We start from the raw sequence: 21,673 nt of genomic DNA on the forward strand, positions 1-21,673 counted from the left end.
GGCTGCTCCCACGTTGTGTGACAGCCAGGAGGCCAGCTCAGTTCCCTCCCGCGTGGCCTTTTAAACAGTGGTCCCCAACCTTGGGCCTCCAGATGTTCTTGGACTGCAACTCCCAGAAGCCTTCACCCACCACTCCCAGGATTTCTGGGAGTTGAAATCCAAGAACATCTGGAGGTCCAAGGTTGGGAACCACTGTTTTAAAAGACAGGTGGAGACCGTCTTTTTTAGACAAGCTCTTAACGAGCGAATTGGACAATGAAGACTTTCTGATTTGGAAATACCACACATTATTGCTGCTATTGTTTTTACATTTGTTTTTAACGCCTTCAAACCAGTTTTTAAATATTATTAAATAATCGTCATCATCTTAGAACTACAGTCCTAAAAGGGGCCATATTATCTATTGACTTTTAAAAAATGAAATCACTTATTCAATCTTCGTTTGGCTTTTTAAAAAAATATCTGTGAGCCGACTTGGGGCCCTTCATCAGGAGAAAAGTGGTGGAAAAACTGGAATCTGATTTTTAAAAAGTCTGGACAGAAATCAATTCCAGTCGCCAGGGTGATAATCCATTACATCCTATTGGCTCTCATTTCACGAATAACAACAACAACAACAACAATAATAAAGAATTTTAAAAACATTAATTAAATCATTGCTTTCCTGCTCTTTCTTGACATCTGGTATCAGCTGCCTGAAGTGACTGCCTCTCTGTGCCTGACCATAGGACTGGCTTTGGTTTTCAAGTGACTTCCTTGGACTAATTTCTCAACAACCCGGCTTTCCTTTGAGGTGCCAAAACGTCTGTTCTGTCCAGGCTTGGAAATCATATTTGTTATTTCTGAAATCTGCTGGAAACGAGGGACTAGCACCTTGAACTCTGTGGTGCATTCCCCCCTCCCTTGACAAGAGTGTGGAAAAATGATTAGCATGTTGAATTCGTACGTATTTAGAAGAGCCAAGCTCAACTTCCCAGGGAGCTATGGAACTGACAGGATGATGATCTTTGTCAAGGCACATTATTTCTTAGTCTTGCCCTACCTCACACGATTCTTGCGTGAATAACATGGGGAGGGGGAAATGGAGTAATTTATGGTACTTTGAGCTCATTGGGGGGAAAGGCAGGATATAAAGCTCTGATTACAAATATGCATTAAAACAAATAATAAAGAAAGGTGATCTTCCTCTAAATTTACCACAGATGTCACTTGAGCGAAGCATCACACTTACCTCCTACAAGAAAGGCTGCCCCGGAAAGCTTCATTGTGGTGCAATGCAGAATACAGTACTGGAAACGTAGTGAGGATCCAGGGAGCTGAAGTCTTACAAGCTGAGATCTTTCCTGACTCTCTGGAGAGTTTTAAAAAACAAACAAACCTAGTTCTGAGATTTGAGGTGAGGAATTCTGAGGGAAATAAGTCCTCAAGATGGCATGAGTGAGAATCCTAGTTGAAGCCACAACCCGGTCAGTTTGCCACAGGATTATAGGAAGGGTAGGAGAGGCTGACTCTAGTGGAATACGGATGTTTGTCAATGCTACGCTTGATTTGAATTTCAAATCAGAACACAATTCCCTGAGGGGAGATTTCAAAAATTGACCCCTGGCAGCTATGAAGGAAAAGATCATTTCATCAAGTGTCATTGAAGATCAAGGTGAAGCTTACCCTCACTGATGTATTTCCCATTACTATGTATGGAGATAGGCTGGCTGGATAGCTCAGTGGTTTAGGTATCTGGCTAAGGAGCCAGAGGTTGGGAGTTCGATTCCCCACTGTGCCCCCCCAATGAGTAAAGCCAGCCTGGGTGGCCTTGGGAAAACTGTACAGTCCCAGGGAGCCCCCAGAAAAAGGGGATGGGAAACCACTTCTGAGTATTCTCTACTTGGGGAAAAAAAACCCAAAAAGGGTTGCTGTAAGTCAGAACTGACCTGACAGCACATGATGATGATGATGATGATGATATGGTGATGATGGTTGTAAAAGTTGGTAAGTTAGTCAATGAAGAAAGCCAACAGGAAAACAACAATCACCATTCATTTGAAATACAGTCCTGGAGGAGATCATTGTACGTAGATACAGTGGGTGGCCAGAAAGAGAAACGAGTCATTGTTAGATCAAATCAAGCCCAAACTTTCTCTTGAAGCAAAAACGACTAAATCGTGGCTATTATACTTTTGAGCACATCACGGGAAGAGAAGACTCCATGGAAAAGGCAATAATGCTAAGAAAGCGGAACGGGGAAGACCAAGTATGAGATGGATGGGCAAACCAAAGGAAGCCACCAACTTACATTTGCAAAAGCTGAGCAGGGCTGTTAAAGATAGAACATTGCGGAGGTCACTCGTTTGTGGGGTTGCTTTTGTTCAGAGCCATTTTTACAGCATGTAACAAGAAAATTGGAAAGACCTTTTCCAGGAACTGCCATCAGAAATCGGGGGAAAGGTTTTCAGTGGTGGTGTAACGTGAGATGGAATTGCTCTCTGCACAAGTTACTTCCCCAGCCAGCTTGTGAGAATTGCATCCCCCTCCACAAAAAAAGTAACATTTCAGTGCACTGACAATCCTGTTTATGTTGATTAACATGTCCTAATGAGGTTCAGTGGGATTCATTCCCAAGTAAGCCCAGTGGAGAAAGACCTGCAAACCAGGCCTTTGAAAAGTGCATCTCGCTGCAATTCTAGGCAGGCCTCGTGTAGCTGAAAACTTCACTGAAAAAAATCCACAGTGCTGGTTTTACTGCTTTGTAGTATATATCTCTGTGTTATCATCGCTGTATTTACTACGGTTGCCAATATAAACCCTTGCACATGAAAGTAAATGTGATGGTATTCAGTAGGCCTCACTGCCCTACCTCTGTTTTGGAGAATTTTATCCATTAAAGGGCTAGATTTCAACACCCATCTTCCACAGCTGGCACTGGTTCATCCTGGCTAGTGGTTGGCATTGTAGTCCAAGTACATTTCGAGGGCACCGAATTGCAGAAGTCAAGTTCAGGATTTAAGTCTTATTTGGGAAACCATGCTGAAGGCTATTATCTGGGGACCGAGGGTAGCAAGGTTTGCCACGCATGTCTTCTTAACTTCTATTTTCTGTTGCCTCAACAGGGTGGCAGCGGAAAGTGCTGTGGAAACCGCAAAGTCCACGTCTGCTACTCATGCTGGCTCTTTCTAATAAACTTCCAACAGAAATTCAACAGGCCCCTTCCCTCTAAGCATTTAAGAAATGGGTAAAAAACAGAGGTTTTTAAAGTAGCTTTTTACTAAAGTGGGCATGGATTTTTAAGTGACTTGATTTTTTTTTAATCTAAAGCCAGATTCACATGAGGCAGAGGTTTAATTATTGTTATACAAATTGTATGCCTGTTTTATACAATGTGTTATTTGACTGAATGTTATTGTTGTAAACCTCCCAGGAAGTGCTATGCACTAGTTGAATGAATGAATGAATGAATAGTAGGCATCCTTCAGTGTCAAAAGACTATGGTAATATGCTCTAAATAGAGGTCTTGGAACAGTGTCTAGTGTGGCTGAGAAGGCCAACTCGAGAGTGATAATCCCTTCCACACTGGACAATCTGTCCCCTGTCCAGCTCCCTGATTTTGCTAGTTTTGGGACTGCCTCTTTGCTTCGACCTGCTGGACAAGGGTCTCTTCAAATTGAGAGAGGCCGTGATGCACCTCCTGCCTCCAATGCTCAGATGTCAAGGTTTCCCATCTGTTGAGGTCCATTCCTAAGGCCTTCAGATCCCGCTTGCAGATATCCTTGTATCGTAGCTGTGGTCTCCCTCTGGGATTCCCACAACCATTTGCCTCTTTTATGGACAAAGTTACCTGTAGATCTTGGCCAGGTTGGCCCTACAGAAGCTGTTATTGATAAACCCGTTCGTTCTGTCAATAAAAACTTTATTAGAAAAGACACGATGTCTTCATTTTTTCCTGCCAAAATCCAGGAACTGTCATACACGAGTGACGAACCCTGTCACCATGTCCATGAGCTGCTTGTGCTCCCGCTGCAAATCAGGCTGGCCCCACCTTCCCTGAGCTTCTAGCAGGCAGTCAAAATGTTATGGCTCTCTCTTTGGCCTCTGATTTTTGATTTTTTTTTCAACCCCAACCCTCTCTTCCCCCAGACACAACTGGTTATTAAAGAACATTTTAACACATTTTTATTGTATATCCCTTTGGGAACCCCAGTAGGCCAAAGAGCAATTCTATTAAATAAATAATACGAAAAGCATTTAAAAAAAGAAACCGACACTGCTCAAAGACCAGACTGTTCCTAACAAGGTTCACAGCTCTGAAGGGAGACAACATTTTCTCCACAGAGACTTATTTGGCAGCTTCGGCTAACCGGTTGAAAGCTTGGGACAAGGCCGTGACGGTGTCCAAGATACGAGACCGATGCTGCTCAGCTAAGCATGCGCCGCAGCGTTGGACAAATTTGTCTGGGTGCCACAAGGCCTGCTGGCGCCGGAGGAAGCGCCGATAAGCGGCTTTATCAGAGGGGTCTGTGTGGTGGAGCGCCACAGCTGCCATCTCCTCAGGCGTCCCAGTTGGGCATGGCCAAGGAATGTCGCCATAACGCAAAAGTTGCGAACTGTCGGCACAGAAGACCCGGCTGCAGCCTTCCTCGTAGCGTCGTCTCTTGGCCTCCTTCAGTTCTTCTTCTTTGGCCTTGGCACGCTTCTCGTATAGCCGATGTTCCTCCTCCAGGAGCTGCTGTGACTTCAGGGATGGCTTTGGGGGTTCAGCTTTGGGTCTCTGGTGATGCCGTTCCTCTCTCTTCTGCTGTTTTTTCCTGTATTCCTGGAATATGCGATCAGCCCACGTCTCAAAGCTTTCTGGCTCTGGACTGGTGGAGTAGAAATCCTCTAGGAAGGGGGAAAAGAAAGGGGGAACATGAAATGGGATGTGGGAGTATTATGTTTATTGACCATATAGTAACAAATAAAACAGAATGAAAAAAGAGGGGGAGGGGAGGCGCTGGGGACAACAGAAGAGTCAAAAGGAAACAAAGTTCTCAGAATACCCTACATTTTCCAAAACATTTATAACTACCTTACTCAGAAGTCTACAATACCTGTCACGGTAGCAAACTAAATAAATACATATTTTAAAAAAACCCACACATTTAAAGTGTTCAGAAAAAAAAGGAGAAAAAGATTGTGAAATACAAATGGAGGAGTAGGGAATACCTCTATTAGAGCACTAAAGAAACCAAATAGATAGAAAGCTTTTGATGATAATTCATCTTCTGAGATTAAGACAACACTGTAAAAACAATTTGGTTTGGATGGTGGGTGGGTGGCTAGATAGGAAGGTAACTCAACTCTGGCAATGAAAACAAAGTCTTTGATTGCACACTTAAGTAATTCCTCTACCAAGCCATCCTGCAAACACTTCGCTCAAGTTGCTGCAATGGCAAAACGCAGGCTTCCAAGCCTGAGATCTACCCATCGCAAGGCTGCTCTTCTCTGCCTCAGTTGCCCTCTGCACAATGGTGATAATAATAATTCCAGTCCTGCTGGGCGATTGTAATAGTGCTGTTGTAAAGGTTATTGTTTTCATTACGGCACTCTAAACACTTACGATATACCATAAATGTTTATATGGTTATTATAGTGCTAAGCTAAACTATAGTGTAGTTCTAATCATCATCATCATCTTAGAACTGCAGAGCTGAAAAGGACGCTAGGGATCAACGAGTCCAGCCCTTATCAAGGAGGCACAGTGGGGGAATCGAACTCCCAACCTTTGACTCCACAACCAGAAACGTAAATTGTTGAGCTATTCAGCACATGTTCCAAGCCTATCCTATACTATAGATGGAAAAACTGAGTCCACAAAGTGCAGCTTGCCAGCCACTAATTAGTGGAGTTTGTGTCTGAGATAAAAACTGAGCTAAGAATTTCCTGGTTCACTGCTCAGTTACTCCCTTCTGGGGATCCCACTTGCTAACAAATAAGCTATGCCACGTTTTTCCTTCTCCTCCTCCTCCTCCTCTTTCTTGATGCCATCATGGTGTGCTCTAGAACAGGACTCAAAAACTTTTCCTACGATGACTTTGCAGGTGGGTCTTGTCCAAGGTCTTGAAACGATGTGCATACACCTGGGAGGCAGGAAGGTTTTAAAGGTCGGATCATACTTCCGCACTATTAGAGAGCAGGCCAGGTAGGTAGGGCTCGTCAGCCATGGAAGGCAGCCCATCTAGGAGAAGGAAAACTCAGATTTCAAACCTCTGATGCCTAGTGGCTATATCCACCTACGGAAAAGGCTTCAGGAGTTAAAATCGAAGCAAAATCCAGAGCTGGAGTCCCGGAGGCAGTTCGTGTCGTTCTGCCAACTCCTGCGACGTTGCTGGAACCAGTTGTATTGGCCCTTCAATGCGTTCCTATGGGCTCCTAAACTAACCTTAAGCGAAAATCCTCCATTGCGGCCGCCATTTTTGGTGCCTCTAAAGCGAGGCAACACAGCGGGCGACCATTTTGGAACCACCAATCAGCTGGCCGAAAATGGGGCCTTTGCGATGATCGCTTCTCCATTTTCGCCAGCTGATCGGCGGGGCCTTTGCGAGGATCGCGGAGCTGTGAGGAGTGGAGAGAGAGACGAAGCACAGCTGATCGGCGGAAGCGATCATCGCAAAGGCCCCACCAATCAGATGGCGAAAATGGGGCGTTAGTGATGATTGGGAGGAAGCGATCATCGCAAAGGTCCCGCCGATCATCTGTGCTTCATCTCTCTCTCTCTCTCTCTCCACCCCTTGCGGAGCTGTGAGGGGTAGAGAGAGAGAGATGAAGCACAGCTGATCGGCGGGGCCTTTGCGATGATTGCTTCCCCGCGATCATCGCAAAGGCCCCGCCAATCAGCTGGCGAAAATGAGGCGTTTGCGATGATCGCTTCCCCGCGATCAGCGCAAAGTGAATTTTCCCCATAGGGTCCATCGCTAAGCGATCACTTTTGCGATCGCAAAAACAGCATTGCAAAGCAATATCTTCGTTAAATGGAGCAATCGCTATGCGAGGCACCACTGTACGGAGCTAAAGCAGGGCATGTTTCAAAAAGTATCCTGCAACAGTGGGAAGTGGAACCAGACTGACATGAGGCACCACAGTACTAGGACCTGCTGATCCTTATGCCACTTGGCTTGTGTTCAGAACAACCACAAATATTATCCACGATCCTATCGGCTAGTTCTGCCAGCCTACACGCAAGGATGCAAATCACAGCTACCCGCCCCACCCGCTCTCCGCAATCCAGGATGTTAAAAACAGGAACATCAAGGAAAGAGGCCATCAGAAACTGGGCTTTTTCGGTTGTGGCCCCACACCTCTGGAATAAACGTCCAGCCGAGGTTCGCTGGATGCCTTCCCTCGCAGTCTTTAAGAAGTTAGTAAAAACAGAATGGCTCAAAGCTGCCTTTTGTTACTTATGGTACCTGTGATGTCCAATGTCATTTTAAATAGTTTATTTATCTAAAGATAGGTTAGCTGGGCAGTGGGTTTATTGACTGTATGATTCATTGTTTGTGGATTTATGTTTGCATATAGTTTTGTATTTATTCATTCATTCTTTGCTTGTATGCTTTATTGTAAACCACCCATATGTTGTACCATGAGGTGGTATATAAGTGGAAGGAAGGGAGGAAGGGAGGGATGAACAGACAGACAGACAGACAGATATCCTTGGCTGCTCATTGTCCCTCATCACACATCAGTTCATGTGACTGGCATGCAATGAGGGCTACAAACGGAAATGTAAAAATGAGGAAGCCCAACCCAGCTCACACCTCCACAGGGAGGCCCATCTTACAATGCACTGTGAACACCCAGACTCTAAGAAAAAGACCAAATCTCACCTCCATATTGCCAGAAAGTCTCCTGATATTCATCCTCCCATTCACCTAGAAGCTTGTGACGCCACTCCCGCTCAGAATCTTGTTCTTCCTTGTTTTTCTCAAATGTCCCTTGAGGACACTGTGGAGAATGGCAAAGTATCAGGATCCCTGTTTGAGGGTAGAACATCTGAAAGCCAACCTATCTGGCTCTACCCTTCCTTACGAGTACAAAATTGTAGCTGCCATCATCACCATATGCCATCAAGCCAATTCTGACTTATAGTGGCCTTTTCAGAATCTTCTGGGTAGAGCAATATTCCCTTTCTTTTTTCGCTCGTGTAGAAAGGAGCCCTGCCCCATTCGTGTGGGGTTCTGGCTGCAATCGGAAGCAAATGGGGAGCAACTCTGGCTTGGCGGCAGGACTCCTGATCCAGTGCTGCATGGCCACATGGCCGTGCAAGTTAGAGGAAACGCTGACCTGGAGAATACTCAGAAGGGGCTGACCATTCTCTCCTTCTGGGGGTGCCCTGGGACTGTGCAGCTGGCCCAAGACCACACAGGCTGGTTCTATTGATAGCAGGCACCGTGTGGGAATCAAACTCCCAACCTCTGGATGCACAGCCATACACCTGAACCTCTGATCTATCCAGCCAGCTATACAGAGTTGCACTGATAGTTTGATACCCATTTCTCTTCTGTTTGTGCCAGCAGTTCTCCCGGAGTCTTGCCATCTCTGTTTCTGATGCTCATAGCAGAAGGGCAACGGGGTCGTAAGGGTTCAAAAAGGTCTTCGTACACTGTGAAAGAAGAGAGGAAAACCCAAAATTATTAAACTTGGTGACTACAGACTTCAATGAAGGAAACCATCCCGTTCACAGCGCCATCTTGTGGTTAGCACATGTTTACTGCAGCTCAGAAATCTATTGTATCTCTGGCCTCCAACTCTCTTTGATCAGATTCTGTTTACTTTAAAATTGATGATCCATCTGCTCTTATTTCTGTGTCACGGCAGTGAAGATCTAAGAGGCAAAAGGGAAACTCCTATCAAAATTTAAGTTGCTCTTTGCACGGAGGAGGGAGGGGTGATAGGAGGAAATGATGAAAAGAGCGATAAATAGACCCTTAAAAAGGCAGCTAGGAAAAGTGGAACACTGGACATGAGACAGATTGACTTAATAAAGAAAGCCACTGCCTTTTATTTGCAAGGTCTGAGTATGGCTGTTAATGAGATATTCATTGATGGGGTCAACATAAGACAGAAACAATTTGATAGTGTGTAAGAGCACAACAATCAGTTGAGCCCTATCTGTGCCTTCCCCTTACTGTGGAAAAAGTACAAAGATGAGAAGCAGCATGCTGAACCCAGAGAGACAGTCTACTGTAATAGTTAGAGTACTGGACTCTCACAACATCTGGCTTTTAGTCCCCACTGAGCCACAGAATTCACTGTGTGACTGTGGGCCAGTCACTCAGTTGACATAACTCCCAGGATTGTTATAGTGGAGAGGAAGAAAGCCAGGTATACTATACCACATCTTGAGCTTCCTAGAAAAAAGCTAGAATATAAAAGGTATGAAATAAGTAAGTAAATATATAATAAATCAAAGATCTCCCAATAAGCAAGCCTGTCTTAGATTACAAAGCCTGCATCTTTAAGACCGTCTGTATATTCCTTCCCCAAGCCAAGCATCCTAAAAGAGCAATAGGCCCCAATCCAAACCAAAGAAAGCACAAGGTATTAAAGTAAAAAGAGCAGCAGCTGAACTAAAGTAGAAGATGAGACTTTTTAAAGCTTAACTTTACTCCCAAACTCTGCATCTGTATGGCCCAAGAAGCCATTCCAAGCAGCGATGGCCTAAAACATTCTGCTGTCCGATGGGGAGCAGTTTGAGTTACCCCACAAGCAGGTCCAGGCAGACAGCATTCAAACTTAATATAATAATCCTCTGCCGACAAATCAATTCTGATTTAAGGCAACCATTTTCTGGATGCTCCAGGTAGAGAGTATTCTAGGAGTGAGCAATTAATTTCTATAGGGGGGGCACATGAAAAATCTGAACTGTGTTCAGGGGCCGAACCAGCTTTACTTAGAAATAAAATGAAACAGTGATGTTATGATGTCATTTTAAACTTGTTAATCTTCACAAATACTAAAGAAGTATTTTTGCGGTATGTTAAAAGATAAGCAACTGATCAACTTTAGACAAAAAAGCTATAAATGGTTTTGGTGTTCAAGTTGTTCAGTGAGAGAAATCCAGTCTGTCTTGGGCTTGAACAAGTGCTTGAACACTGGACTGGAACGATGACCGGCGGGCCGGACAGGAGTGGCTCACGGGTTGTATGTGGCCCTGGGGCCGCACTTTGCCCAGGTCTGGAGTACTCAGAAGAGGTTTACCATTTCCTTCTTCTGGGGGTAATTCTAGGACTGTGCAGCTTGCCCAAGGCTACACAGGCTGGTTCTTTTCCCAGGAGACATGGTGAGGAATTGGAATTCCCAACCTCTGGCTCCACAGCCAGATACCGAAACTACTGAGTAATCCAGCCAGCTTTGGCCCAAAAGGCAGAAAAATTAAATAACTTAACAATTGGTTCCCATTTAACGGCACCCTGGAGCTGCTTCCAGAGAGGCCTGCCTCACTCTGCCTTGTGATACGGGCCGAGCCCTGATGCAAAGTCTGCGCCTCACCGGTGCCTCCCTTGCGTGCCACCTGCCGAGCAGCCACATGTAAAGCCGTATCTCCACAACGGTCCTGAATGTTGGGATCTGCTCCATACTTCAGTAACAGGAGGGCGGTTTTGAGGTCCTGTCGGGCACAGGATCGGTGCAGAAGAGTTCGCTTCTTGTGTCCTGCTGCCTCAGCCAGGTCCAGGGTTTCTCCGTGACGCTGCAAGAGCTTGCGCAACTTGTGGCGGTGACCAGAATCGACATAGCGCCACAGGCGACGCTGGGACTTTGTTGCCATGGGAACAGGCATGCAGCTGAAAGGGCTGGATCCTGAAAAGGGAAGGGAGGAAGAGAAAATACAGGTTCAGGACCCTTTCTCTCTTAAGGCTGTGAATCTTTTATTGGTTTTGAACGTCCATATATCACCCGACGTGGTACAAAGCACTAGGCGGTTTGCAGTAAAGAAAACAACCGATCAGAGCAACATTAACACCCACAAAATAAAATAAACTGATACTGGAGCAGAATCAAACTAGATTTTAGTACAACCCTTAGCAGTGAAAACACAGGCCTCACAGAAACTAGGTCCAGGAACATTCACACATAGCTCAGGCAAAGAGAGGAACATTCACACATCATATGGAAGGTCATCATCACACTTTCATTTAGCCCATCCTCCTCCTTTTGATCTGGCAGATGGCCTGGCCCTGGAATGCAGGCAGGAGGAAACCAGCTATGACAGGCCAAAACATTCATACCAGGGAGCTGGAGAGGGAAGGCCATATATCAGGGCCCAGGAAGGCTATGTCGTTGTTTAGTCGTTGTGTCCGACTCTTCGTGACTCCATGGACCAGAGCACACCAGGCCCTCCTGTCTTCCACTGCCTCCCGGAGTTGGGTCAAATTCATGTTGGTAGTGAGGAAAGCTACAAAAATATAAGATCCTTTCCCCAGACATTCAGGCGCATCTTGGGCATAGGCCAAGGACACGGGGGCACACAATCTGCATACCTATAGGGACCCAATAGATCAGCCTACTTGCATCACTACCCAATGAGGGACTGGATCCAAACTTGGGGTACAAATGGCCAATAGAACTGTAGCATTTTATGACTCTTTGTTTGCATTTTATCATTTTATATGTACACTGTATTTTCGGGGTCTTCTCTGCTTTTAAGAGAAGTCCCAGCTGACCTTTTATTTCCTGCTGTTCAAATAAAAGTGGGCCTTTGGTTGAGCTGTTGCGTCTATGCCTGATTCCTTGCCAGAGAATCTTAGAACCCAGGTTTGGCCGGTAACAAAAACCACAGTCATTAAAAACCCGAATGATGGCGAGGTCAGAAAAGGATGTCCTTAAATTAACAACTTTGCCTTTTTTACCCGGCGCAAAACCCTCCTCTTCATCACTGAGAAATATCATTCCACCAACCTTATCTTGTATGTATCTATTTATTACGGTCAACGACAGTGAAGATAAAAATACATTATTTAGATAAAATCACATATCAGATTGTTTCTCAAAGCCCAACTTCCCGCTCCTGTTTCCCTCTCTAGTTAACACCCGACTGCATACGCAGAAACACACACACACACACGTTTTCACAGCTCCAAATCCAACCCTCCCCACTCCCATCGTTTTTTTGTTTTTTTTACCTTTTTAATCCTCGGACTCCAAAGTTTACGCACAAAACGAGCTCACATCCGCCCCGATCGATGGGGACTTTCTACACAGGGTACACACGGGGGGAAACACCCACGGCGCAAAATTAAGGGCGGATGTGGCTTCAACCACAGCATTTCAAATTCGAACGTGTTGCTTTTCCCGTCAGGGATGCCCTTACTTGGTGCACAGAATTTTAGCGTCCGGGTAGGAAACCTCGAACGGGGAGCGGGAAGCAACCAGGAAGTCCCAGGGGACTTGCACTAATAGTTTCTGATAGAAAAATCTGCAGTCCCTCCAAGGACCGCTGGGCTGAAGCGACTTTGAACTTTAAGTCTGAATAATTACATAGGTTAATAGAAGTTCTCCAGGAAAGTAATTAATCCTCACAGCAGCCGGTTGTATTGCTTCCAGTAAACCTACAAGCAGATCATACTCTCCCTCCTGTTGATCTCCTGTCAACGATATAGCGTAGGTTGCCTCTGAATGTGTAGATAGTCGTTCCATAAAACAAGATCATGATGATGATAATGATTTAAAAAAATACCAGGCACAATCAATCAAAATTATAAAAACATTGGTCTTGTTGTTGCTGCTGAACTGCAGATCTGGAAGGGACTCTTTAGATCTGTTGCCTTGTCTCCTCCCAACCACTATGATTAGGGGATTCCAAACATTGTAAGACCAAAATAATGTCTTGTAAAAATATACAGACTCAACACAAGCCTAAGCTCTAAAATGTCTTTATTGAGAACTTTTCAAAGTTATTGTACAATTCCAATAAAAAGAAGAGAGCCTTCATTTAGGGCAGTCTTCTTAGAAAAAAAAGGGGGGGAGGGGGAATCTGAATCATGAATCTAGGAAGGAAATCTAAAAGCATTTGGTTTGAATAACAGAAAACCAATGTGGGATTTTCTCACAATGACCAAACATTTAATTAAAGATCCCTGGGAGAATTTGGTTGGAGCAAAGAACTGTAAACTCATCCAGCCAAAGGCATAGACAGAGATAAACCGAGTTCTCTTGGTAGAACTTTGGGTGATTTGTAGTAAGTTCCCAAGGCTTGTCAACTCCAAATCAATCAACAGAGGCACATAAAACCTCTCTTTCAAACTGCTGTAATGAAGAAAATAATAGGTGTGAGGCATGTACGGTAATCGGAAGCATATTTTTTGTTTGGAAGGACTGTGAGCACAGTTTAGTTGTGGTACCCAAAACAAATTATTGGACTGAGAATTGGTTGTTGTGGGTTTTTTGGGCTCTTTGGCCGTGTTCTGAAGGTTGTTCTTCCTAGTGTTTTGCCAGTCTCTGTGGCCGGCATCTTCAGACGACAGGAGTAGCACTCTTGTCATCTGAAGATACCGGCCACAGAGACTGGTGAAACATTAGGAAGAACAACCTTCAGAATATGGCCAAAGAGCCCGAAAAACCCACAACAACCATTAGATCCTGGCCGTGAAAGCCTTCGCGAATACATTGGACTGAGAATTCTTTGTTCATCTTCCATACGAAGGTCTGATGGGCAGATTTAGGATTTTTACTGAAACACAAAGCAAATTCCACAAATCTAAAACTGAAGGATGTTCAGGTTAAAAACTGGACTAAACATCGTAACACAAGTAGCACACGTGTTTTACTAACCTCACACAACTGTTCCTGAATTTCCTTGCTTTAAGTTTGGAACAGTTGGCTAAGAAACTGCATAAATCATCTTATAGGATTTCACATCATAGACAAAATAAAGTTTTTTTAAATTGCCTACTTGATCCCACATTTTCAGCTTTATACTACATATCCTATGAGGCTGTTTCAGACAGAAGAATCACATCCTTCCCATCCTCTGCTAAAGTATTTTGGTCCTCCTGACTCATAGTCCAAATCCTAACATGCTAAAATTCTCAAGGTTTACGACTAGTGTTCTGCCTTTTCCCAGAAGTGTGGATGGAAAATGGGGGAGTACACTGGGTTAGCAATTTCATCATTTTTTAAAAAATGCACACTTTACACTATCTACAGAATTCAGCTATTCTTAGTGCAAAATTTACATTATTCTCTGTGGTAATCACACAGGGAGTCAAAATTCTCATTAAAACAAATTTTACAAACACTACATCATACCCTTTACTATGATACTTTTGCTTTAGTACAGCCAGGCAAATATGGTGAAAAAACAGTGATTTGTTGTTTTTTCATTGTGACACACAACATAAAGATTAACATTTGTGAGAGTTTCTTAGATACTTTAAGTTGTGAGCTGTTTTATAGACTATAAACCTTGTGATTTACAATTTAGCTCTTGGCCTTGTCTCGCTGCAGACTCTCTCTCTGTCTGTCTGTCTGTCTGTCTGTCTGTCTGTCTGTCTGTGTGTGTGTGTGTGTGTGTGTGTGTGTGTGTGTGTGTGTGTGTGTGTGTGTGTGTGTGTGTGTGTAAGTAAATATAGCATCCATTAATCCCCACTACGACTACTCATTACACAAGTGACTTGTATTCTCCTTAGCTATCTTTTGAGCCTAACTGATGAAGGGCCTCTGATATATGGACCTCAGATTAAGATGTTCTGGAAGACAATAGAAACCAAGTAACACCGTAAGACTAATTACTTTTTTATTTTTCATAAGTGTTTGAGTATCAAAGAACATGTCTTCAGATGAAGAGATTGGCTGTGTCTCTGGAGGGAGTATAAAACTGTTGGTAAATTGGCAGCCATTCTAAGCTACAGCTACTGTTCTTCCTGCAGATAGTAGATCTTTAACAGAAGTGATTAATTCCATTATAGTACTGGAGGAGACGAGAGTCCCCTGGACTGCAAAGAGAACAAACCTATCCATTTTGAAGGAAATCAACCCTGAGTGCTGACTGGAAGGACAGATCCTGAAGCTGAGGCTCCAAGACTTTGGCCATCTCATGAGAAGAGTATACTCCCTGGGAAAGATTCTGATGTTGGGAAAGTATGAAGGCAAGAGGAGAAGGGGACAACAGAGGACGAGATGGTCGGACAGTGTCATAGAAGCTACCAACATGAATTTGACCCAACTCCGGGAGGCAGTGGAAGACAGGAGAGCGTGGCATGCTCCGGTCCATGGGGTCACGAAGAGTCGGACACAACGACTAAACAACAAGAAGTTGTAATTACGGTCTGATTGGATGACAAAGCTTCAGACAATTAGTGTATATAATGAAACAGGAAATAGGGGACAGATTGTATTTGTCTCCAGTGCAGAAGGGATGGTCACTCTCGAATGGGCCTTCTCAGCCACACTAGACACTGTTCCAAATCCTCTATTTTAAAACTGCCAACAATTTTATACTCTCCCCAAAGACATAGCCACTGTATTCATGAGGAAGCATGCTTGAAAACACAAAAGCTTATGAAAAATAAAAGCCAGTCTTTCAGAGATCAAATGACTTGCTTTTTTTCTTTTGCTACAACAAAGCCTACCTGCTAGATTGCCCTTTTACAAGGACGCCACTTACCTTTCCCTTCTCCCGACTTCTCTTGGCCCACTTCTAAATAGTTCTGGAATGATTGCAAGAGTGATGGCCAGGAAAAGTGAGGCTCAAGAGAATGTTTCTAGAGGAGGCAACCTAGGGGAGGACATACATTGCTGAGCAGTCACCACTTTGTCTTTGTAGTTCCTGCTACTGAAAATCAGTGCTGCTGCAGCTACGTCCTTCTGGAAGGAAAAAAAAATGTGTGTTTGTGTGCGTGCGTGCGTGCGTAAGGAAGTGCAGGAAGGAGTGTTGGCTGAATTTCAGTACGAACCGGGTCATTTCCAGGAATCTAGACTGGGATGGGGAAATTCGACAGGCCAGGACCCATTTTTGGCCTGAGGGACTCTCCAGGAGCCACAGAGATTTCCCAAAATTCACACACCCCTGACCAAAAAATCCAGTGGGGAGGGGAAGAGAGCCAGAAGTGGCCAGAATCTACCTCAAGTTTTGAAAATCTAGTATTTGTTAATGCTATGGCTTATTGGAAGCCTGGGCTGATTCTCCTGGTGGCCTCCTAGCCAGGAAACTATTTTTTTTTGTAACAAAGAAAACTTTTGCTGGTGGAACCCAGAGAAATTTGGCTTCAGTGAATGATTTCAGATTCTAGCACTGTGACAGAGGGAGGAAAAAAATTTTTCACCGTGCCAGGGGTCGTTGTATATACAGTATTCCTGTCCTTCTTTCCCCTTATTTCTAAAGGAAACCACCCCGTAAGTTCAGAAGAAAAATCAGAACAAGGCCACATGGTTGTCAAAACAATAGAAATGCAGGATTGGTGATACCTTTATTGGACCATTAAAAAAATAAAACAAAAAACAGAGCGAGCTTTCAATGATAATTCACCTTCCTCAGGCTCTGCACCAAGTTCTTGTGGGCAACTCCAAAATAATATGTTTATTTTGAAGGCCCAAACGTTTCATGGCTACTGTTTGGGGCCAGGCACAGCTTCCTAGATGGAGATAGCTGCAGTTTGCAGTCTGCAAGAGCCAGTGGTTTGGAATTTATGACCCCTCTCTCTAAAGAAAAGGTGGCCAGCAATCTTATTCCCTCTGCCCCTTCCTCTTCCCCTTTCCCCATAAGTTGCAACCTTTCTTCTTAGGAGAACTGCTCCACTTCCTTGATTATTCTGGTAGCACCATTTCCAGCACCAAACAATTATTTTAAGGTGAAGTGACCAGAACTACGTTGGAGGATTCCAAAGGAGAGTGCATCTCAGGTTTGCACAAGGGCAGTATGACAGAAGCTGTTTTATTTTAAATGATGTCTCCAATTATGATCCACACGGATTTAACCAGCAGGATAATCAAGCTCTACGGGCCTAGCTCAAAGATCAAGGTTCATGTAAGTTCGCAGGTTGCGTTCCCAGGCTGCCGCCTTGGCCTCCCTGCGCCGGGCTTCCCGCTTTCCCACGGTGGCCGCCCGTTCTGTTCTTGGCCGAGGACGGTGAGGCCCTTCCACAGCGCTCGGGTCTTTGGCATCAAAGTGGGTCACTTTAGGTTTGAGATTGCCGCCAAAGCCCAGGCCCTTCTGGTCACGCTTGAGGACGGTCTGGATAGGAAATTTGCGGCCGCTGCCCCCCGGCCCCAGGCCGGCCTCTTGGTTCCAACCCCCTTTCACCATGAGCTGGAAGCCCACGTTGTTCTCTGGGATGTGGTAACGGGTGGGGGGTAGCGGGTCACGGCGGTTGAAAAGGTGGGCTGTGGAGCGCTCGTGGATGGCCACCGTGTCCTCGCTGTAGTGTGCCTGGCATACAGCACAATATTTTCTCTCGGCTGTTGCTGGTAAACTGCAGAAAGAAGGAAAGCCAACAGAAAAAAATCCATATTTACACAGTCATTTTTAATGCCTCTCAAAGCACAGAGATTTTAACAGGAAGAAGAGTATCAATGCCTTGTTCCTGAATTACCTGTGTGAATTTTAAAAGAAAATCTTAGCATTCCCTTTTCAAATTCTTACACACACACAGAGAGGGAGTGGTGCCTCGCATAACAAGCGCACCGTTTAATGATGAATCCGCATAGTGATGCGGATTTTGCGATCGCTAATGTGATCGCATAACGATGTTTGAATAGGGCAAAAATCGCTTTGCGCCGATCGGTAAGCGTTTCGCTTACCGATCCTCGCATTGCGATGACGGGGAACAGCTGATCGGCGGTTCCAAAATGGCCTCAGGAACACCCAAAATGGGCGCGCACAGCATTTTCGCGCCCTGACCTCGCTTACTGAGGGCTCGAAAATGGCGGCCAGATGGGGAAACTTTGCTCGACGGTGAGTTTGGGCCCCGTTGGAAAATAGGCTTTTCCGTTCCGTTTAGCGATGTTTCCCCATAGCAAAGGTTAATCCGGAACGGATTAACCTCGCTATGCGGCGCACCACTGTATATATATAAATTAGTTGTATTTCTATTCCCCCTTTTCCTTCAGTAAGCTGAATGTGGCATGCACAGCATAGCACTCCTCCTCTCCACTGTTCAGCCACCCTGTGAGGCTGAGCAGAAATGGCTCACAGTCACTCCGTGAGTTTCACAGCTCAATAGGGACTAGAACCCGGATCCCCTCAGTCCTAAATTAGCACCACTCATACAATTCCAGTCAGTGAGTGGAAATCGCTGCTGCAAGAGTGACTGGCAATCTTTTTAACTTGGAAAAACTCTTATCCCTTGATCAGTGGAGTACCTTTTTCATTTTTGTTTGAATTTTTCTCCCCCTGTTCTTTGTATTTTAGAATGATTTATGATTTTTGTTTTAATTTCTGTACACCAGCCAGAGTAGAAATTTGCTAGACGGGTGGTATAAAAATTGAATGAAATAATAAATGGATGAATGAATGAATGAATGAATAATATAAATACTCTAGAGTTGTGTAATTATACTCAAAATGCAACCCTACAGTGTTTCCTCTGTTATCTGAGAGACTAAAGGAAACTCACCTGCTGGATTCCTCCTTCGTGCGGGGTCTTGTGCTTTCCTGTAGGATGTTCACAATCTCTTGGTGCCCTGCTTCCTCAGCCAAATCCATCGCATCCCGTCCTTGTGTCTCACAAACGCCCACCCAGGCAGCACCGCAGCTCAGAAGATACCTCACAGCCTCCCCTTGTCCAGCATAAGCAGCACACATCATGGCTGTCCAATAATAATCATCTCTAGAGTTCACATCACACCCTTCCTTCTCCACAAGCGTCCGGAGAGACTTCAGGTTGCCATCTTGGGCAGCCTTCAGGAGCCGATGCCCTTGGTGGGTGTTCCTTTGTCCTGAGTTGTTTGGGGGACGAGGAGTCTCCTGCACTGGTTGGCGGTGCCCGCAGGGAACCTTTCGTTTCCTCTGTGAAGATCTTCCTGCATCGCTTGAAAGCACCAGGCTCTCGTAGAAGCTGCGAGCGGCCTCCCCAGCTGCATTCCCTTCCTCTGGGCCAGCGTTATCCGATCTTTTGCAGCTTTTCTTCTGGGCATGCCCATCTCTCCAGAGATCTGATTCCTCCCGGGCACGAGTGAAGGCAATCAGTTGTGGACCACCGTTCATGCTGAAGCACAATTGTGGTGACTACAAAACTTGTCCTCCCTCTCACAGCTTCATTGTCTGTTGAAAGGAGAAATCAAGAGTATTTCATACAATATAGTGATTCCCTTATTACTGTGGAGGTTATGTATATGGTGTGATTCTACAACAACACATGTTATATAAAGCATGTCAGAAACTCTGGCCTGATAATAAGCAAGGAAGGTTGTGTCAAGTCCAGTACAGTAGGACTCTCCTATCTGTGGATCAGTATTCGCTGATTCACTTATCCACTAGCTGAAAATACTAAATACAATCCCCAAATACCTATTTATATGTGATTCCAGGGTATATTTACCAGAACGGGCCATGAGAGGGAGCCAGAGACCATGCAATGTACAGTAGGATCCCCATCCATGTGATCAGTATCCACTGATTCATTTATCCACGGTCTGAAATTAAAAATGTTAAAAGAAAAAAAAAATCTAAGAAAACCTATGTTATACTTGGTAAAAATATATAAAATGGTTCTGGTAATGCATGTGAAAATTTTCCCCCCATTTTTTCACTTTTAACTTTCTTTCTTTCTTTCTTTCTTTCTTTCTTTCTTTCTTTCTTTCTTTCTTTCTTTCTTTCTTTCTTTCTTTCTTTCTTTCTTGCTGTTATCCATGGTTTTTAGTATCCACAGGGTCTTTGAACCAATTCCCCACGGATACCATGGTCCTACTGTATTCAGTAGGGTAAGGAGAGGGGGTGAGTGAGGTGTGCTGACCCAACATCTACAACTTCACAATACAAAGGCCAAAACAAAATTATTTTAAACATCAAATGCACACGTAGTTTTTCATTTTGTTCACCATCAGCTGCGGGTATGGAAGTAAAACAGGAGGCTAGCGTGCATTTGCAGATGGGCCCTAACGGTATCCAATTTAAAAGCCTCAAAAATCGTGTCTAAAATCTATTTAGCTAAAGTGAAGGCTACAAGACGATCTTACTTCGCTTTCCGGATAAGCAAAGCCCGAGGCCATCAAGCCAAACTATTTCGTACGGTACATGATTTATCTGGGGTTGGTCACAGTGACAGGCCCCCCAGTACTGTACTATCTTCTGTAACCAATATTTTCCAAGACTGCCTTGTCTAAAGATTTTACCCTGACAACAGGATCATAACATGACACGCTGTCCCCCAACAGCCAGGGGCAAAGCTGTTCAAAGCTTTGGAGGTTAAAACCAGCATCCTGAAATGGGCCCAAAAAACAACTGGCAACCAGTGTAGGCCTTTTCATATCAGGGTCATATGGCCTTGATACAATGCACCAGGTAACAACCGAGCTACCTCATTCTGTACTAACTGAAGACACCCCCCACCTGTCTTCAAGGGATGCCCCATGTAGAATGTATTACAAGAGCCAAGGCTTAATGTAAATAAATCATGGACAATTGGTGCTCATCAGGTCAACTCTGGAAGGATGGTGATCTTTCACAAACCATCCAAAAGATACTTTCAACTGTCTTGATTTAATTTATTAAATGGCATTTTCTATTCAGGGAAGCGCATTAAAAACTATTTTTCTTTCACGATGCAGATCAAGGCTGGAAGGCCTCATCTGAAGAGCCAAATGTTCCTGCCCCCCGATTTCCAGCTCTTTCGACACGCTATCTTCCAAGATCTCAGGATTATCCCTTCTAAACCTACGACCAGAAGTTGGGAAAGCAAGGTCACGCTGGCTGGGGATATTGGGACCTGTAGTTCCAAACAAAAACTTTTCCCATGCTCGGGCTCCGACTTTCCGCCTGTAAAATGGACAATGTCTACCTAGGAGTTACACCGTTTCTCCTGTGGGCCGAGGCAGATCCATGGGCAGAAGGAATCACGCTAAGAGCTCTCGCTGTTCTTAGGCGGAGGGCTCCATCCTTGTCTCCTACGTAGCACAGCTTTTACTCACCTGAGTCATTTTCGATCTTCCACCTTTCCCGGAAGTCTGCCTTACCATAGAGAATAAGAGAGAAAGCATTCTAGAGCAACAGGAAACTGGCGCGGAAACATTCCGTGTACGCAGGCGCAGGAGAGTGCGGCCCTGACTATAGTAGAAAATGTTACGTAAACTCTCGCGTCGTTTTCTGCTTTCTATTTAAGACACGCTTGTTTGTTTCTGTGAAAGAACAGAGCCACGCCACTTTTAGGGCCCTGAAAAATTAATGGCCACCAGGAGCTATCAATTTGGGTCCGAAATAATATAGCCTGTCTGTCACTTTTGGAAACTCGATGGTGCCCCTGGTCCACTCTTAGCGTCCCGTCAGATTGGAGGACTTTGAAACGCAATGCGCATGCGCCTTCGGCGGTATCTCGGTAACGAAACAGACGCCGTGCATGCGCAGTCGATAGGAAGCACGAGGAGGTGGGCTTCAAGGTCTCGAGAAGTAAAAGCCGGGGGGGGGGAGGGGAGAGGAAAGCCGAACGGTATTCTTTCTTATTGGCTCGCGCTCTTTCCCGCCTTTTCCAGCGCGAGGCTTTCTTAACGGGTTCTC

General features: G+C 44.8%; 2 protein-coding genes across 3 annotated transcripts; both read right to left on the reverse strand.

Moving 5' to 3' along the window:
• Window positions 1-3,884: 3,884 nt before the first annotated feature.
• On the reverse strand, window positions 3,885-15,328 carry NFKBIL1 (NFKB inhibitor like 1). Its single transcript, XM_020778383.3, has 5 exons — window positions 12,150-15,328; window positions 10,519-10,827; window positions 8,517-8,629; window positions 7,854-7,971; window positions 3,885-4,869 (listed from the first exon to the last, which is right to left on the reverse strand). Exons 2-5 carry the CDS (start codon window positions 10,805-10,807, stop codon window positions 4,328-4,330), a joined length of 1,062 nt encoding a protein of 353 aa, XP_020634042.3. The 5' UTR covers window positions 10,808-10,827; window positions 12,150-15,328; the 3' UTR covers window positions 3,885-4,327.
• A 1,086-nt stretch (window positions 15,329-16,414) lies between these two features.
• Window positions 16,415-21,459, reverse strand: GPANK1 (G-patch domain and ankyrin repeats 1). 2 transcript variants are annotated; one of them, XM_020778385.3, is made up of 3 exons: window positions 21,091-21,459; window positions 18,579-19,225; window positions 16,415-17,435 (listed from the first exon to the last, which is right to left on the reverse strand). In XM_020778385.3, the coding sequence occupies exons 2-3, from the start codon at window positions 19,166-19,168 to the stop codon at window positions 16,973-16,975; spliced, it is 1,053 nt and encodes a 350-aa protein (XP_020634044.3). In that variant the 5' UTR covers window positions 19,169-19,225; window positions 21,091-21,459; the 3' UTR covers window positions 16,415-16,972. The 2 variants fall into 2 exon arrangements, with proteins under 2 accessions (XP_020634044.3, XP_072845150.2); XM_072989049.2 differs by lacking the exon at window positions 21,091-21,459 and adding an exon at window positions 19,503-21,075.
• Between the last annotated feature and the right edge of the window lie 214 nt (window positions 21,460-21,673).

Source organism: Pogona vitticeps, chromosome 2, assembly GCF_051106095.1.
Source record: "Pogona vitticeps strain Pit_001003342236 chromosome 2, PviZW2.1, whole genome shotgun sequence".
Classification (NCBI taxonomy): Eukaryota; Metazoa; Chordata; class Lepidosauria; order Squamata; family Agamidae; genus Pogona; species Pogona vitticeps.